This window comes from Salvelinus alpinus, chromosome 39 (genome assembly GCF_045679555.1).
Source record: "Salvelinus alpinus chromosome 39, SLU_Salpinus.1, whole genome shotgun sequence".
Taxonomy (NCBI): domain Eukaryota; kingdom Metazoa; phylum Chordata; class Actinopteri; order Salmoniformes; family Salmonidae; genus Salvelinus; species Salvelinus alpinus.
Window position 1 is genome coordinate 2,731,940 of NC_092124.1, and position 17,900 is coordinate 2,749,839.

At 44.0% G+C, this 17,900-nt stretch overlaps 1 protein-coding gene across 2 annotated transcripts in view; it reads right to left on the bottom strand.

Moving 5' to 3' along the window:
• The window catches only part of LOC139566646 (catenin alpha-2), a 756,349-nt gene that overhangs the window by 593,670 nt on the left and 144,779 nt on the right, over positions 1 to 17,900 (bottom strand). For both annotated transcript variants that reach the window (XM_071387896.1, XM_071387897.1), the window contains exons 3-4: positions 15,318 to 15,513; positions 2,298 to 2,464 (exon numbers count right to left, since the gene is read on the bottom strand). In XM_071387896.1, the coding sequence (XP_071243997.1) occupies positions 2,298 to 2,464; positions 15,318 to 15,513 (363 nt within the window). The remainder of the gene's footprint in view (positions 1 to 2,297; positions 2,465 to 15,317; positions 15,514 to 17,900) is intronic.

The following is a 17,900-nucleotide window of genomic DNA, read 5'->3' on the forward strand; positions in this document are numbered from 1 at the left end:
TAGCTACCCTACCTTTAAGGCTTTCCATTAAGTATTTTCATTAAGAGACAAAACTGCAGCTACAGATGTAGGATCTCAATTTGAGCATCAATTTAATCCTCCAGCAAGAGGAAATGTGAATTATTACATGGATTATAATTCATGGACATTTTTGTAGGGGTTGAAAAAAATCTAGTCTGAAATTTCTAAGGGAAAATTACAAACTTCAGAACCCTTTTTAAACCTCAAATACACTACACGTTTAAAATGTCCCTCCTGCAACAGGATGATCAAATAAAATCATCTGTATAAAAAATAATGAGGCACTGTGCTTGGCGGGACCAAAATGAATTTTCACTTCTTTGTAATTGCTACCAGAACAATTTTTTTTTGTGGGCCATTAATTTGCAAGTAAAAAAAAAAAAATGGTCCCCTTTTAGCGATCCTCATCCATGTATGTGCAGGTCCATTCTTATTCTAAACTACTTTCTGTAGCCATTATGAAAGTGCACACAGAGGCTGTATTGGAAAGAGAGAGTGAGAGAGAGCAGGAGAAAGAGAGAGAGCATAGGAAGAGAGAGAGAGATGAAAGAGAGAGAGGGAGAGAGAAGAGAGAGAGAAATAGAGAGAAGAAAGAGAGAAATAGAGAGAAGGAGAGAGAGAGATAACTCGTAAGTGGCCTTTGATGAGAAGCTTAGGCACAGACTGGAGTTAAGCCCCCTCTCGGCTCCCGGGCACACCCTAAATGTTCTAGAAGATGAACTGTCTGAGAGAGTGTGTGTGTGTGTGTGTGTGTGTGTGTGTGTGTGTGTGTGTGTGTGTGTGTGTGTGTGTGTGTGTGTGTGTGTGTGTGTGTGTGTGTGTGTGTGTGTCTGTGTCTGTGTCTGTGTGTGTGTAGGTCTGGCCAGTTGTACCAGCACTGCACTGGATCACAATAAAAGCACTACAGCCCAAATCCTAACTTGTGATCTGTATGTGTCCTATAAATATATAGGCTTAATTACACTTATAGCCAAGCGATGTGACATGTACAGTACGTGTGGTTAATATCTCCTTGTTCCTTATAGCGGGTATCCATCAGTGGACTCTGATATCACATCAGGTGCATGCGTGTGTGTGTGTGTGTCTGTGTGTGTGCATGTGTGCATGTGTCCATGTGTGTGCACGTGACAGTTTGTGTGAGTGTGTGCCTGTGTGTGTGTGTGTGTGCCTGTGTGTGTGCTCTACTACTGAGGTTCTGGCTCATCTATATGCTAATGTACGGCCCAGGTAGAACGTAGAGCTCCCAGCGTTCAGTGGTGATCAGTGGCGCTGTGGATTAGAGCATGGCATGCTGGGATATCCTGGGGAGGGGATGGGACAGGACATGGAGATGTTACTCACTGAAGGTATCCAGAAATGCCTCTATGGATCGCCAAAGGCAGTTGAACTCCTAGTGTGTTTTGATACAGTGTCCTTCCACATACTAGGTGAAGAGAAAAGATGTATCCTGGATGCATCCTAAATGGCACACTATTCTCTATTTAGCGCACTACTCTGACCAGGGCCCTTGACTAAGAGGACACGGTGACTCTACTGTACTTACTGAAGTTACGGACTATTCCGTAGCCTGACTATATACAGTATGTCCCTGTTGATCGCCAAAGGCATATGAAAGCCCTTGTGTTATCTTACGATTTTTAGCTACCTTGCTCTTTCACTTACAGTAAGGAAAGGGAGAGGTGTGCGTGTGTGTGTGTGTGTGTGTGTGTGTGTGTGTGTGTGTGTGTGTGTGTGTGTGTGTGTGTGTGTGTGTGTGTGTGTGTGTGTGTGTGTGTGCGTGTGTGCGTATGACGGTGTCCTGCTGGGTCTATCTACAAAGGCCAGCTGACTTTGTAGCTGGTAGGGGAGCCTCTCTGTGGCGCGTTTAAAGATATGCAGACTAACCGGCAGCGACTTCAAACAGCCTTCTTAAAGGCCACCGTCGTTCACAGCGTATGAATAAAAGTTAAGAGGATACTCGAGAGTAACTTTGTCAGACTTTGTATGATAGGGTCCTAGACCAAGGTTTGTACTCAGATGCATAAGTTCCACCGTAGTTGCTTCATCAAACCATTGGAAGCATGGGGTGACGACTCACAAACTTCACTATCACTTCAGAATCAATCCCATGGGATGGGGTGCATCTCAATCTCAATAGTCTAGTGTTGTCCATTCCGGACGAGACAAGGGGCGGATGCCACTTAAGGCAATTGAGATGTGTCCCTTGTATCAGTGAAGAAGAGCAAAAGGACATAGTGACATAGTTATAGAGTAGTCGTAGACGATGAGTTACTTACGATTTTCAGGTGGGCCAGCAACCTCATGACGTCGGCCATGTCGGCGAGGATGAGCAGGCGGGTGACGGCGGAGAGCAGGGCGCGGGCAGCCCTCACCATGGTGCCGCGCTTCACTGAGGAGCAAGGGTCGTCAGCAAACTCCTGGGAGGCCACGCGCATTGAATCACCTGCAGAGGGGGATCAGAGTGAGACAGAGAGAGACAGAGAGAGACAGAGAGACAGAGAGAGAGAGCGAGAGAGCGAGAGAGCGAGAGAGCGAGAGAGAGAGAGAGAGAGAGAGAGAGAGAGAGAGAGAGAGAGAGAGAGAGAGAGAGAGAGAGAGAGAGAGAGAGAGAGAGAGAGAGAGATGTGGCTGAGGTTGGAGGTTCAGCGCTCGGCACTTATTTAATTTGTTTCTGTTTTAAACTCTTTACCTAAACCTTAACCCTCACCTTAATCAGTGGGAATGAATTCCTAGACTTATTCGTCAAGTTCTTTGTGTTTTAACAACCCTAATCCTCATCTACTTTCACTTCCCACAGGGTTTAACATGTTTTTTGAATGACAACCTCATCTCTGTACCCACACATAAATCTGTAAGGTTCCTCAGTCGAGCAGTGAATTTCAAACACAGATTCAACCACAAAGACCAGGGAGGTTTTCCAATGCCTCGCAAAGAAGGGCACCTATTGGTAGCAGACATTGAATATCCATTTGAGCATGGTGAAGTTATTCATTACACGTTGGATGGTGTATCAATACACCCAGTCACTGCAAAGATGCAGGTATCCTTCCTAACTCAATTACCGGAGAGGAAGGAAACTTCTCAGGCTAATGGTGACTTGCAACAGTTAATTGCTGTGATAGGAGAAAATTGAGGATGGATCAACAACATTGCAGTTACTCCACAATACTAACGTAATTGACAGAGTGAAAAGCAGGAAGCCTGCACAGAATACAAATATTCCAAAACATGCAACCTGTTTGCAACAAGGCATTAGGCATTAAGGTGAAACAGCAAAAAAATGTGGCAAAGAAAATAACGTTATGGCCTGAATACGAAGCTTTATGTTCGGGGCAAATCCAACCCAACACGTCACTGAGTACCACTCTTCATATTTTCAAGTATGGTGGTGGCTGCATCATGTTATGGGTATGCTTGAGTTTTTTAAATGATGGTTGTTTGACTGCGAGCATTTGATGAAATGCACGCAGCATCACAACTTGAGGTCTCTGAAACATACTGTGAGTAGCAGCGCATTTATGAGCCCATCCGATACAGATTAGGGGAGACGGGGGCTATTCCGGGGATATAGGCTACTGAATATAACCTATTCAGTTAGAATGGCTATTGCGCTGTTTCCTCCCGCATGTTGTTGGAAGACCAATGCAAAAGTAATATGAGGATTGGGACACACAAGTGATACTTCATAATAATCATAAATGGATTTAACAGTTTTGTGAGCATTTTTTTTGTCAAATAAACAAATGACTTGCATGGACACGTGGTTATGTTTTGTAATTTTAGTTTGTTTGGCATTTTGCAATGTGCTTCTAACTATTGACTCAGGGGGTTGAATACTTATCGAATTAAGATATATTACTCTTTCATTTTTCATACATTTTGTCTAGTGACAATTAAATCAATTTTAATATCACTTTGTAACATCAAAATGTTGAAAAATTAAAGGGGTGTGAATACTTTCTGAAGGCACTGTATTCCCATGTGCATGTATCTACACCAGTATTTACCGGTTGTATTGCACATGTTTAGCATTAAGTGTAGACTTCCTAGCCTGAACTTCTCTCCGTGTGTGCAGTGTGTCGCAATCTTAATCTACATTACATCAACGCAGTAGGAAACCAGGAAACCATTTTGTTTCTTCCTGAGTGGTGGAGGTGAGCTGAAAAGATCCCTGTTTGAGCCCTGTGGTGGTGGTTGCATAGCAGTAACCTCCTCCTGCATGGCCCACACAACCACAGGAGGCCGGAGGTGGTAGTTTTGTATCCCAGGAAACCATGTGGAATCCATAGAGAGAACAGAGAGCAGAGGAGAAGGAGTTGTGTTTGTGTGTTCCCGTTATCACACTTTAACTGTACATCGTATATGTCTGCCTTAGAGAACAAGTATTCAGTATGACAGTTAAAATGCAAACCATCTTGGTTCATGTAAGGGAAAGCCATAGTATAGGCCTAGAGAGAGTGCAGTTATTTCTGCTGGCACTAGTGGTATATCCCACAGTGGCTCCCATGTAAACCCCAGTCTGTGGATCAAGAGAGGTAATTAGGAGTCACCTCAGACTAGCCTGATCCTAGATCTGTTTGTGCTGTCTTGCCAACTCTAATTGTCATTGTGACACCAGCACAAACAGATTTGGGAACAGTCTAGCCTCAGACAGAGCCGAGCTTGTCTCACTAGGGAATGCTCTCTCTGTCTGAGGCCTTCTCATTCATAAACCACAGACTGATTACACTGACTGAAGCCCAAGGGGGGCATCAGTGGCTTATGTCACCTGATGAAAAGTACAGATAAATCCATAGATCATACACAGAGAGGCAGGCACACACACAGTGTGTGTGTGTGTGTGTGTGTGTGTGTGTGTGTGTGTGTGTGTGTGTGTGTGTGTGTGTGTGTGTGTGTGTGTGTGTGTGTGTGTGTGTGTGTACGCGTGTGCGTGTGTGCGTGTGTGACAGTGACAGTTTGGTGGGCTTAGTGAATCCCCGCAGTCTGGAATCTGCTTCCATAATTTAATCAGGAGGAGATGAGAGGCGATAGAGGAGACGATTGGACGATAGGACTCAGAGGGTTATAGACAAGATTATAGGTTTGATGGTGGCTCGGGCTGCACACTGTTAAAATAACCTTCAGCTTAAAGGGTTTATTGGCAAGGACGTCTCTTTCCACACAGTACTCCTGCTGGCTCCTGATCCATTTGCCAGTCGGAATTCTCCATAAATACACAGTGAGAACGTTAACTATCTTTTCACTTTTTCTCCAGACGCAAAACAAATAAAATGCCACTATGATCTTCAGGCAGCGGGAACCTAAAATGGGTGAACTGGATGTGGGCTTTCAGTTTCAAAGCTTCACGTATGGTAGTTCTTGACGCTGTTCCTCGTGACTATATAACTTAAAAAGACACAAACAAACGTACACTCAAAGTAGTGGTTGATCCTTCAATAAAGGACTGTTACTGTCATGAATTAGTCATCGAATAGAGAATCAGACACCATTTACAACTCTAATCTCCCAAAATAGTGCTCCGTCAGTGTCAGCAATATCCTCTCTCACTGTCCGCGTCCCAAACGGCACTCTATCCCCTTTATAGTGCACTACTTTTCACTCTGGCACATTTGGGACGCAAACACCCTGCTGTAGTCTATACCTTATAATGGGACTTAACGCGATGTGGATTGTGGAGATTTCTGTTCCCCCCACTGAGGTGTGACTGGATCTACTGTCCTGTCCTATAGCTCAAGGTCAGATAGCTAGTTCTTCCTGGTCCCATTGGCAGCCAGGGATTCAGTCTGATTGATTTGTTTCCTCATGAGGAGAAAGCTTTCCCACTAACAGTGAAAGGTCAAGTGTGAACACACATAAATATTCAAGGCACACACGCACACGTACAGTTGAGGTCGGAAGTTTACATACACTTAGGTTGGAGTCATTAAAACTCGTTTTTCAACCATTCCACAAATTTCTCATTAACAAACTATAGTTTTGGCAAGTCGGTTAGGACATCTACTTTGTGCATGACACAAGTCATTTTTCCAACAATTGTTTACAGACAGATTATTATAATTCACTGTATCACAATTCCAGTGGGTCAGAAGTTTACATACACTAAGTTGACTGTGCCTTTAAACAGCTTGGAACATTCCAGAAAATGATGTCATGGCTTTAGAAGCTTCTGATAGGCTAATTGACATCATTTGAGTCAATTGGAGGTGTACCTGTAGATGTATTTCAAGGCCTACCTTCAAACTCAGTGCCTCTTTGCTTGACATCATGGGAAAATCAAAAGAAATCAGCCAAGACCTTAGAAAACAAATTGTAGACCTCCACAAGTCTGGTTCATCCTTGGGAGCAATTTCCAAATGCCTGAAGGTACCACGTTCATCTGTACAAACAATAGTATGGAAGTATAAACACCATGGGACCACGCAGCCATCATACCGCTCAGGAAGGAGACACGTTCTGTCTCCTAGAGATGATCGTACGTTGGTGCGAAAAGTACAAATCAATTCCAGAACAACAGCAAAGGAACTTGTGAAGATGCTGGAGGAAACAGGTACAAAAGTATCTATATCCACAGTAAAACGAGTCCTATATCGACATAACCTGAAAGGCCGCTCAGCTAGGAAGAAGCCACTGCTCCAAAACCGCCATAAAATAGCCAGACTACGGTTTGCAACTGCACACGGGGACAAAGATCATACTTTTTGGAGAAATGTCCTCTGGTCTGATGAAACCAAAATAGAACTGTTTGGCCATAATGACCATCGTTATGTTTGGAGGAAAAAGGGGGAGGCTTGCAAGCCGAAGAACACCATCCCAACCGTGAAGCAAGGGGGTGGCAGCATCATGTTGTGGGGGTGCTTTGCTGCAGGAGGGACTGGTGCACTTCACAAAATAGATGGCATCATGAGTTAGCATCTCAAGACATCAGCCAGGAAGTTTCAAGCTTGGTCGCAAATGGGTCTTCCAAATGGACAATGACCCCAAGCATACTTCCAAAGTTGTGTCAAAATGGCTTAAGGACAACAAAGTCAAGGTATTAGAGTGGCCATCACAAAGCCCTGACCTCAATCTTATAGAACATCTGTGGGCAGAACTGAAAAAGTGTGTGCGAGCAAGGAGGCCTAGAAACCTGACTCAGTTCCACCAGCTCTGTCAAGGAGAAATGGGCCAAAATTCACCCAATTTATTGTGGGAAGCTTGTGGAAGGCTACCCAAAACATTTGACCCAAGTTAAACAATTTAAAGGCAATGCTACCAAATACTAATTGAGTGTATGTAAACTTCTGACCCACTGGGAATGTGATGAAAGAAATAAAAGCTGAAATAAATCATTCTCTCTACTGTTATTCTGACATTTCACATTCTTAAAATAAAGTGGTGATCCTAACTGATGTAAAACAGGGATTTTTTACTGGGATTAAATGTCAGGAATTGTGAAAAACTGAGTTCAAATGTATTTGGCTAAGGTGTATGTAAACTTCCAACTTCAACTGTAAGTGTTCAGACCCTTTGCTATGAGACTCGAAATTGTAGAGTGCAATGCAAAAATGTTCAGATCCCTTGGGTGTCTTCACATTTTATTGTTACAAAATGTTATTAAAATGTATTTCATTGTCATTTGATGTCAACAAAGTGGAATAATTTGTGAGTCTTATTGAGTAAGTCTTTAAGAGATTTGCACACCTGGATTGTGAAATATTGCCCGTTATTATTTACAAAATTCTTCAAGCTCTGTCAAGATGTTCGAGATCAGAAATGGCAGAAACGTTCAAGTCTTGCCATAGATTTTCGAGAAGATTTAAGTCAAATCTGTAACTAGGCCACTCAGGAACATTCACCGTCTTCTTGGTAAGCAACTCCAGTGTAGATTTGGCCTTGAGTTGTAGGTTATTGTGCTTCTGAAAGGTGAATTCCACTCCCAGTCTCTGGTGTAAAGAAGACAAGCAGATTTTGCTTCAGCCTGTTTTACACCAGCGACTGGGAGAGCCTGTGCTTAGCTCTATTCCATTTTTTTCATCCTACAAAACTCACTAGTCCTTGCCGATGACAAGCATACCCATAACACGATGCAGCCACCACCATGCTTGAAAATATTAAGAGTGTTACTCAGTGATGTGTTGTGTTGGATTTGCCCCAAACATAAGGATTTGCATTTAGGCCAGAAAGTGTATTCCTTTGCTGTGTTTTATTTGCAGTAATACTTTTATGCCAAGATGTGTCACGTTCTGACCTTTATTTTCCTTTGTTTTGTCTTTAGTTAGTATGGTCAGGGCGTGAGTTGGGGTGGGCAGTTCTATGTTGTCTGTTTCTATGTGGGGTTTTCTAGTTTGGCCTAATATGGTTCTCAATCAGAGGCAGGTGTTTTGTGTTGTCTCTGATTGGGAACCATATTTAGGTAGTCTGTTTTGTATTGTGGGTTGTGGGTTATTGTCTATGTCTTTGTGTAAGTTGCCTGTGTCTGCACTTTTCATATATAGCTTCACGTTCGTTCGTTTTGTTGTTTTTGTAAGTTTGTTTAGTGTTCTTCGTCTTCGTTATAATAAATAGAGAAGATGTATTCAAACCACGCTGCGCTTTGGTTCGATCCTTACTCCTCCTCAGACGAGGAGGATTACGACGAACGTGACAAGATGCATGTTTGGGAATATTTTTTGCAGTCTTCTTTTTACTCTGTCATTCAGATCATTATTGTGAAGTCACTGCAATGTTGTTGATCCATCCTCAGTTTTCTCCCATCACAGCCATTGACCTCTGTAACTGTTTTGAAATCACTAATGACCTCATGGTAACATCCCTGAGCAGTTTCATTCCTGTCCTGCAGCTCAGATCAGGATAACTGTAACTTTGATGTGTCTGGGTGGTTGAATACATAAACCACAGCTTAATTATAAACTTTGCCATGCTTATAGAGATATCCAATGTCTGATGTGTTATTGTTACCAATCTACCAATCATTGCCCTTCTTAATGAGGCTTTCGAAAAGCTCCCTGGTGTTTGTAGTTGACAATCTTCCACTTTGACATTACAGGAGTATTTTGTGTAGATTGCTTACAAAAAAAAGACAATTAAATCCATTTGAATCCCACTTTGTAACACAATAAAATGGTAAGAAATCCACACACACACACATACATGCATACACACAAATGCACGCGCAAACACACACACACACACACACACACACACACACACACACACACACACACACACACACACACACACACACACACACACACACACACGTGGGACACACACACTTACACACACACACGTGGTTCACCCACACACACTCATTCACATGTTAAACACACACAGACACACACACACAACCCACACTCTCTGGCTCGTCTGTCCTCTCCCTCTTTCGCCGTTTCTCCACGTCAGTGTTCCTTCAATTCCATTTCTCTCATTCACACTCTTCCTCCCTCACTCGTGGCTTAACAAGGGCACAAGTGGAAACTTTGATCAAAGCTCAGTGAGGAATTGCACGGCCATGTGTGCCACTGATCCATGTCATGTATCTGGAATGGCTCCGCGCCAACAGTGTCAAGCCTGTCTGCAGTGCACACTATGAAATGTGAGGAAACTGTAGAGGTGAGAGCCGGATGGATGATGAATGTGTGTGCAACAGCTGCCGGTGGTAAGCCACCACTTCTCTTTCTGCTGATCTGAGTATTGAACATGCAGTACAATCCAATTCCGAGCGCAGGAAAACATCACCTTCGAGCCAGGGCTCATTGAACTCCATTCAGCCGCTGAAGGGGACTTGACTTGCAGGCAGGAAAACAACTATAAGTGACTTTATAGACGGCATTTGCCATCCTGAAAAGAACCGTTCCCAAGACGATAGATAACAGAGCACTATTTGATGAGGCGTAGTGTTACACATTGGAGATCGGCGAGGGTTATATTGGGCCACAGGCTTTCGGCGTGACCTGTTTACAAATGATGGAATCACGGCCCTTCAACAAGCCGCTATAGCCTATATGGTGTTCCGACACTGCGGCGGCGGAGGTGCTACCGCCCACGGACAATCAAAGCATTAATGTTGCGCGACTGTGGAGTAAACATCTCAGGATCGTTACATTCTCCAAAGCCAGGGCCAGGGCCCGAGCTTAATGGGTATCAATCAGAGGAATGTACGACTCTTTCCCTCTCTTACACAAATACACACAGGCACACACACACCCTGTCTCCTTCTGCTTCTAATCCATCAAGAGAGAGGGAACGTTTGATCGCCCCATTACTCTGACCCGCCGAGCGCTTAACCACTGGGAAATTAGATTTTGGATTTTGGGATTCGGAAAGCCAAACGACAGTCTACGCTCGGTAAAACGTTCCCCAAAACTTTAGTGTGATTTGGAGGGTTTGTGTCGGCATATGATGAGTCATTGTACTTCAATTCCAAACACTTTAAAGTAAATCAAACACCAAAACAAAGCAATACAGTATTTCCTCGGATAGAAAAGTCAGCAGTCATGCTTGGCTTGGGTAAGTTTGTAATGGGGCCACCATGCGTGTGTGAAATGGTTGGTCGGCAATAGAAGCAAGGCTACAACTACGGTGGTGCATTTCTTGTATATTTCCTGCTTATTCCCTCCTGATTTCGAAAATCTTTCAACAGGAATTTCTGGAAAGCCTGTGAATTTTGAGAAAGTTACCGGAATTTTGCAACCAATGGTCATGTATAGAATCTGATTTGCATAGAACGGAGGGGGGTTTCGACTAGACCGGCTTGGACAAATCCACCACCACTCAAATGAGACCCAGGGGGAGGCGATAGAGGGTGCAAGAGCAAATGAAGAATATATTGTTTTCACCTCTGGGCTTCAAACCCACTTTCAAATAACTCATATTTACTCTTTGCTGTTTACTGTCTTTTGAAGGGCAGATAAGGAAAATTCCACTTTGTTTCAAGGGCGCCAGACCAAACCATTAACTAGTGAACATTTTGGATTGGATGTTATTGGGTCTGGCCAGGGCAAAGTATTGAGCCAATTAAACCAATTAAGATGTTTCCCAAATGGCACCCTATTCCCTATATAGTGCACTACTTTTGACCAGGTACTGAACTTGGTTCCATTTGGGAAGCATCCTCTATCTTCTTGAAGGTCAAATTATACAGCAGTTTGTAACAGATAATTAAAGAGCAGCAGTAAAATAACAATAGCGAGGCTATATACAGGGGGTACCGGTACAGAGTCAATGTGCGGGGGCACCAGTTAGTCGAGGTAATTGAGGTAATATGTACATGTAGGTAGAGTTAAAGTGACTATGCATAGATAATAAACAGAGAGTAGCATCAGCGTAAAAGAGGGGGGGTGCAATGCAAATAGTCTGGGAAGCCATTTGATTAGCTGTTCAGAAGTCCTACGGCTTGTGGGCAGAAGCTGTTAAGAAGTCTAGACTTGGCGCTCCGGTACCGCTTGCCATGCGGTAGCAGAGAGAACAGTCTATGACTAGGGTGGTTGGAGTCTTTGACAATTTCTAGGGTCTTCCTCTGACACCGCCTGGTATAGAGGTCCTGGATGGCAGGAAGCTTGGCCCCAGTGATGTACTGGGCCATACATTCTGTAGTGCCTTGCGGTTGGAGGCCAAGCAGTTGCCATACCAGGCAGTGATGCAAACAGTCAGGATGCTCTCGATGGTGCAGCTGTAGAACTTTTTGAGGATCTGAGGACCCATGCCAAATCTTTTCAGTCTCCTGAGGAGGAATAGGCTTTGTCATGCCCTCTTCATGAATGTCTTGGTGTGTTTGGACCATGATAGTTTGTTGGTGATATGGACACCAAGGAACTTGAAGCTCTCAACCTGCTCCACTACAGCCCTGTTGAGGAAAATGGGGGTGTACTAGGTCCTCATTTTCCTGAAGATCCACAATCATCTACTTTGTCTTGCTCACATTGAGGGAGAGGTTGTTGTCCTGGCACCACACGGCCAGGTCTCAGACCTCCTCCCTATAGGCTGTCTCATCGTTGTCGGTGATCAGGGATACCACCATTGTGTCAGCGGCAAACTTAATGATGGTGTTGGAGTCGTGCCTGGCCATGCAGTCATGAGTGAACAGGGAGTACAGTAGGGGACTGAGCACGCACCCCTGAGGGGCCCCCGTGTTGAGGATCAGCGTGGCGGATGTGTTGTTACCTACCCTTACCACATGGGGGCGGCCCGTCAGAAAGTCCAGGATCCAGTTGCAGAGGGAGGTGTTTAGTCCCAGGGTCCTTAGCTTAGTGATGAGCTTTGAGGACACTATGGTGTTGAACGCTGAGCTGTAGTCAATGAATAGCATTCTCACATAGGTGTTCCTTTTGTCCAGGTGGGAAAGAGCAGTGTGGAGTGCAATAGAGATTGCATCATCTGTGGATCTGTTGGGGCGTTATGCAAATTGGAGTGGGTCTAGGGTTTCTGGGACAATGGTGTTGATGTGAGCCATGACCAGCCTTTCAAAGCATTTCATGGCTACAGACGTGAGTGCTATGAGTCGGTAGTCATTTAGGCAGGTTATCTTAGTGTTCTTGGGCATAGCGACTATGGTGGTCTACTTGAAACATGCTGGTATTACAGACTCAGTCAGGGACAGATTTAAAATGTCAGCGAAGACACTTTCCAGGTGGTCAGCGCATGCTCAGAGTACACGTCCTGGTAATCTGTCTGTTGAATGTTGACCTATTTAAAAGTCTTACTCACAATGGCTGCGGAGCGCGTGATCACATAGTCGTCCGGAACAGCTGATGCTCTCATGCATGTTTCAGTGTTACTTGCCTCAAAGCGAGCATATACTGTAAGTAGTTTAGCTCGTCTGGTAGGCTTGTGTCACTGGGCAGCACTCGGCTATGCTTCCCTTTGTAGTCTGTAATAGTTTGCAAGCCCTGCCACATCCGACGAGCGTCGGAGCCGGTGTATGATTCGATCTTAGTCCTGTATTGATGCCTTGCCTGTTCGATGGTTCGTCGGAGGCCATAGCGGGATTTCTTATAAGCTTCAGGGTTAGAGTCCCGTTCCTTTAAAGCGGCTGCTCTACCCTTTAGCTCAGTGCGGATGTTGCCTGTAATCCATGGCTTCTGGTTGGGGTATGTACGTACAGTCACTGTGGGAGTCACACACAATACACAAATTGATGAAGCCAGTGACTGATGTGGTGTACTCCTCAATGCCATTGGAGGAATCCCGGAGCATATTCCAGACTGTGCTAGCAAAACAGTCCTGTAGTTTAGCATCTGCATCATCTGACAACTTTTTTATTGACCGAGTCACTGGTGCTCTCTGCTTTAGTTTTTGCTTGCTAATGTTGCATAATCTAGGTGTGATAAGCTCTTAGAGACTTACCCAGAAAAACTCACAGCTGTAATCGCTGTCAAAGGTGATTCTAAAAAGTATTGACTCCAGGGTGTGAATACTTATGTAAATTAGATACTTCTGTATATCATTTTCAATACATTTGCAAAGATTTCATAATGAGGTATTGTGTGTAGACGGGGAGAGGAAAACACAGTAAACTGTGGAATAAGTCAAGGGGTATGAATACTTTCTGAAGGCACTGTAACATTGGATCAGAGTTTCCGGTAGCCGGTAATTGCCGGCTTTTGGCCAATAAAATGTATTAAAAGCAGCTAGATAAAATTGCCCAGGGCTGCACATCATACAGTACATCCAGATGTCAATGCTTCAGCATCATTCTCTCACTCCTTGCCCACTGCCTTACAGGCACACTGCTGAGGAGAGAGAGCGAGAGAGGAGCCTTGGGCCACTGTTTGCGAAGATGGAGGCCTTTTTCATTATAGTAAAACGAAAGTTAAAGAGTATGCCCATAGTAAAAAGCCTTCAAGGGGAATGTCCTCCACATAAACAAGTTTTAATATTGTAGTGGACAAATATGTGAAAAATGTTGGCGTCCCCAAATGCAGGCCACTGTGCAACTCGCTATTCAGGTAGGATGCAATTTTGAAAAAAATAAATAGTAATAATATTTATAATCATTTATTTGATCATTGTCATTACAGTATACCATTGTTATTATTGAAGGTGCATTTAGTGCTCAAATCTCCGACAGCTGAACCGTGAGGTGGACAATTATTATTCTAGGGAGGTAAAAACGTATAAAACAATAGGCTACCGTGGGAAATTCTACACATCAAAACACAAGGAATAGTGGTTTTGTAATGTGTTCGGCTATAGGGCTGTTTTTAAGGACAAGTAAATGTGGCTCATTTAGACAATAACCCTTGTTTATCGATGCCGATGGCTGCGTGGGTGGACGACCTAATGGGTTACGCTCCCAACGCATATGATTTAGTGCAGGGTACCGGGCGGGGGCCGGCTAGTGGTGACTATTTAATTAACAGTCTGATGGCCTGCTCCAATAGAAGATGAGGATAGTGCCAACTTCCTGAAGAAGGGCCCCCGTCAAATGTAATGACAGTAAATAAATGAGCTATGGAAAAACCTGACAGGTATTCAACTGGAAAATGATATGTCTGCTTGGGTCCGTTGAGCCCTAAACGATGAAATTAAAGAATGCAAAAACTGTACTCTGAAGCAGATAGCCCGCTGTAAAATAGTCAAACACTTACGCTATTCTGTACTGACATTTTACTCAGCAAGGGAATCTAGCCTAATTCATTTCCAAGTTAAAAACGTAACACAAGACTGATAAGCAAGGTCTGAGTTCAAACACAACACCTTCTCCTCCACAGCTTCGTAGCTACCGAGGTAAATTGCCTATGATGGATGTACAAGAAAAGAGAGATTGCTAAGTGTATGCTTGAAGACTGACGCAGTTTGCCTGAATCCAGACATTGTTTGTTGGGCAGGTGTTCTAGATTGAAGAGAGGAAAAGAAGGAGGGGATTTTTCATGCAGAGAAAGAGAGAGACAGAGAGAGAGGCTCAGAGAGAGAAAATATTATTAAAAAGAAGGACTCGTTCTATGTTTGAAGGAAATAAAAGTACATACATGGGGGAATATTCAAATTGGGATACTCCCTTTAAGCTCTCCAAGTTCTCTTTCCATGTGTTCTTCTGAAACATGTATGGGAAGAGCTCCAAAGGGGGTGGGAGCATGCAGGCGCCTTTCAAGCTCCTAATACATAATGTTACAGCAGCTTCGGATGGGAACCAGAATACACCCTGGGCTCTGGAGAGCTTGCTGTCACATTCCATGGACTGTATACACCAGAAAACTACAAGTATGGTGTCCCTGTGAGTACATTGGACTCTCTTCATCTTGCTGTACCATTTAATGGATTCATATATCTCTAAACACAAGAATACTACATGGTATGGTGTCCCAGAGCAGACATACCTTGCTTGCGGACATCCTCCACGGCGAGGATGAGCTCCTCCTTGAGATCGTGGCTGTTCTTGGCGATCTGCTCGCCCTTCTCCAGGAAGTTCTGCGTGGCCTGCTCCACGGACAGGGCCAGCACGTGGGCCTTCTTGGAGCGCCCCTTCTTCTTACTGCTGGGCCCTTTGTTGCTGGTATTCACCAGGGTGGTCACCTGACGGACGGAGAGGGAGAGGTTAGGCCGGGTACTGATGCTGTTATGTAGGAAGAAGGAAACGTGGTTCTTTATAAATGGCTCGGTTTTATCAGCTACAACGTTCAGCTACAACGTTCATGAGATAGCATAAGAACACATTTTATCCAAGGTACGGTGGCTCCCGTAGCATATCTACGGTAAGTCAAAAGGAACAAAATAACACATGCCAAAAGGGTTGAGGGACTGAAAACTGTATGGATAACTAATACTCGTGTTAATGTTATACGGCACTCTTATACAGCAACCTCTAGTTCATTGTCCTGTGGGATATGTTGCTGATTGATCCACCAATTGAAATGCGAGACAAGTCAGTAATCTAAGCAGACCATAAAGGAGGAGGACACTTCAATGGCTGTCCTGGAGCATAAAACGTTGAAAGACATCTCGTATAGTTTGATTGCGTTTCATCGCCTTTCATCCGGCCTATTCACGCGTCTTCATAAGCATTGCAGGAGGCAAGCCATCATAAGTCATTGACAAAGCTAGAGTGTGGAGGAAAGGTGACGTGCCTTCAAACGGAGACTCCTGTGTCTTTGAGCAGCATGACAATTAAATGAAACAAAGTCCAACGTGTTCCCCTATTCCCTACCGCAGTGAGAAGGGTGATAAAACAGTTAAATTGTGTAAGCGATAAAAAGTAATATCGCTAAGTAATAAAATGAGTCCCAAATGTCACCCATAGTCCCTATATCTATTTTCCCTATTTTCCTTCCAGTTCTCTGCTGCGAATGACTGGAACGAACTGCAAAAATCACTGAAGCTGGAGGGTCATATCTCCCTCACTAGCTTTAAGCACGAGCTGTCAAAACAGCTCACAGATCACTGCACCTGTACATAGCTCATCTGTAAATAGCCAATCCAACTACCTCATCCCCATACTGTTATTTATTTTGCGCCTTTGCACCCCAGTATCTCTGCTTGCACACTCATCTTCTGCACATTTATCACACCAGTGTTTAATTGCTATATTTGTAATTATTTTGCCACTATGGCCTATTTATTGCCTTACCTCCCTTATCCTACCTCATTTGCACACATTGTATATAGAATATTTCTATTGTGTTATTGACTGTACGCTTGTTTATTCCATGTGTAACTCTGCGTTGTTTTTTGTGTCGCACTGCTTTGCTTTATCTTGGCCAGGTCGCAGTTGTAAATGAGAACTTGTTCTCAACTAGCCTACCTGGTTAAATAAAGGTGAAATATATATATATATTTTTTTTAAATATCTAGTGCTCTACTTTTGACCTGTTTGGAAAAAACGAAAAACGTATTGCACAGATTCAGGCAGTACCTCTCTGTTCTTGTGAAACTGTGTAGTCAATTAGAAACACCAGACTTGGTTTTAATGGTTCCCCAACATCATTGGATGTTGGTTCTCAAACTGCTACTCTACCAGTAAAGCCTGTTTGGAGTGAGACACAGAGTATTCAAGTGAAAATGCATCCTGAAGCACTAAACGTGCCCAACTAAAGCACTAGAGGGTGAGGAAGTGAGCCATTTCCTTGTAAATGTGCTGCCGTCTGGGGCCTGCTTTGCCAAAACCTGCTCGGGGGTAAATCGAGGAGCAGGACTGCAAATCAAATTGGACCCTCAAGTTTGGCTCCAGGCAAGCATGAGGAGTGCCTACAAGCGTTCATTCAAGTCAACGCTACCACAAGTCCACTGAGAGGGGTTGTGGGGGTGTTTCTAGCTTTCTAGCTTCCGGGTTCTGCCTTTTGGTTTCGGTAATGGCGCCACGTCGCACAATTACCGTGCCGAAATGGAGGCGAAATGAGCTGAGCTTCCCACACAGGGCGAGAGACAAGCTAACAGCCATCCAAGCAAACAGCTGTTGGGTGTCCCTACGCGTCAGCTAGCTTCTCATTAGCTCTGAGAGTGTAGTGGGGCTCGCTGTGGTTAAGCTGGGCCTGCCTTTGCCTCAGGACAACACTGCATACAATTTTCAGCTGCCAAATACTAGTAAATTGAAAGACAAAAAACTGGTTGGATTCATGCACCGGAAACAAATTAGGGAAACTAGGTCTCGAAACAGCCCGTATTTTAGCAATGAAGCCGCTGCTTTCAGTCTGCCATTGAAATGCTGAAGTTAGAGTCCTACAGGTGAGTTAACCTTTTACCAGTTTGATAGGACGGCACTGGAGAAATGTAACAACTCTTAAATGTATGGTGTGGATGCAAGAACTGACCAGCCCATGAGATCAAAATGATCCCAGATTGCCCCTTTGCCCCTGAAGTTAGAAGCCTACAGGCCAGTTCACTTTTGACCCGTTCAAAGACAAAGTCTGGCAGACAAAGTATCAAGCAGGAATTATCAGCCTCTTCTTAAGTCCTAAAGTGAGCCA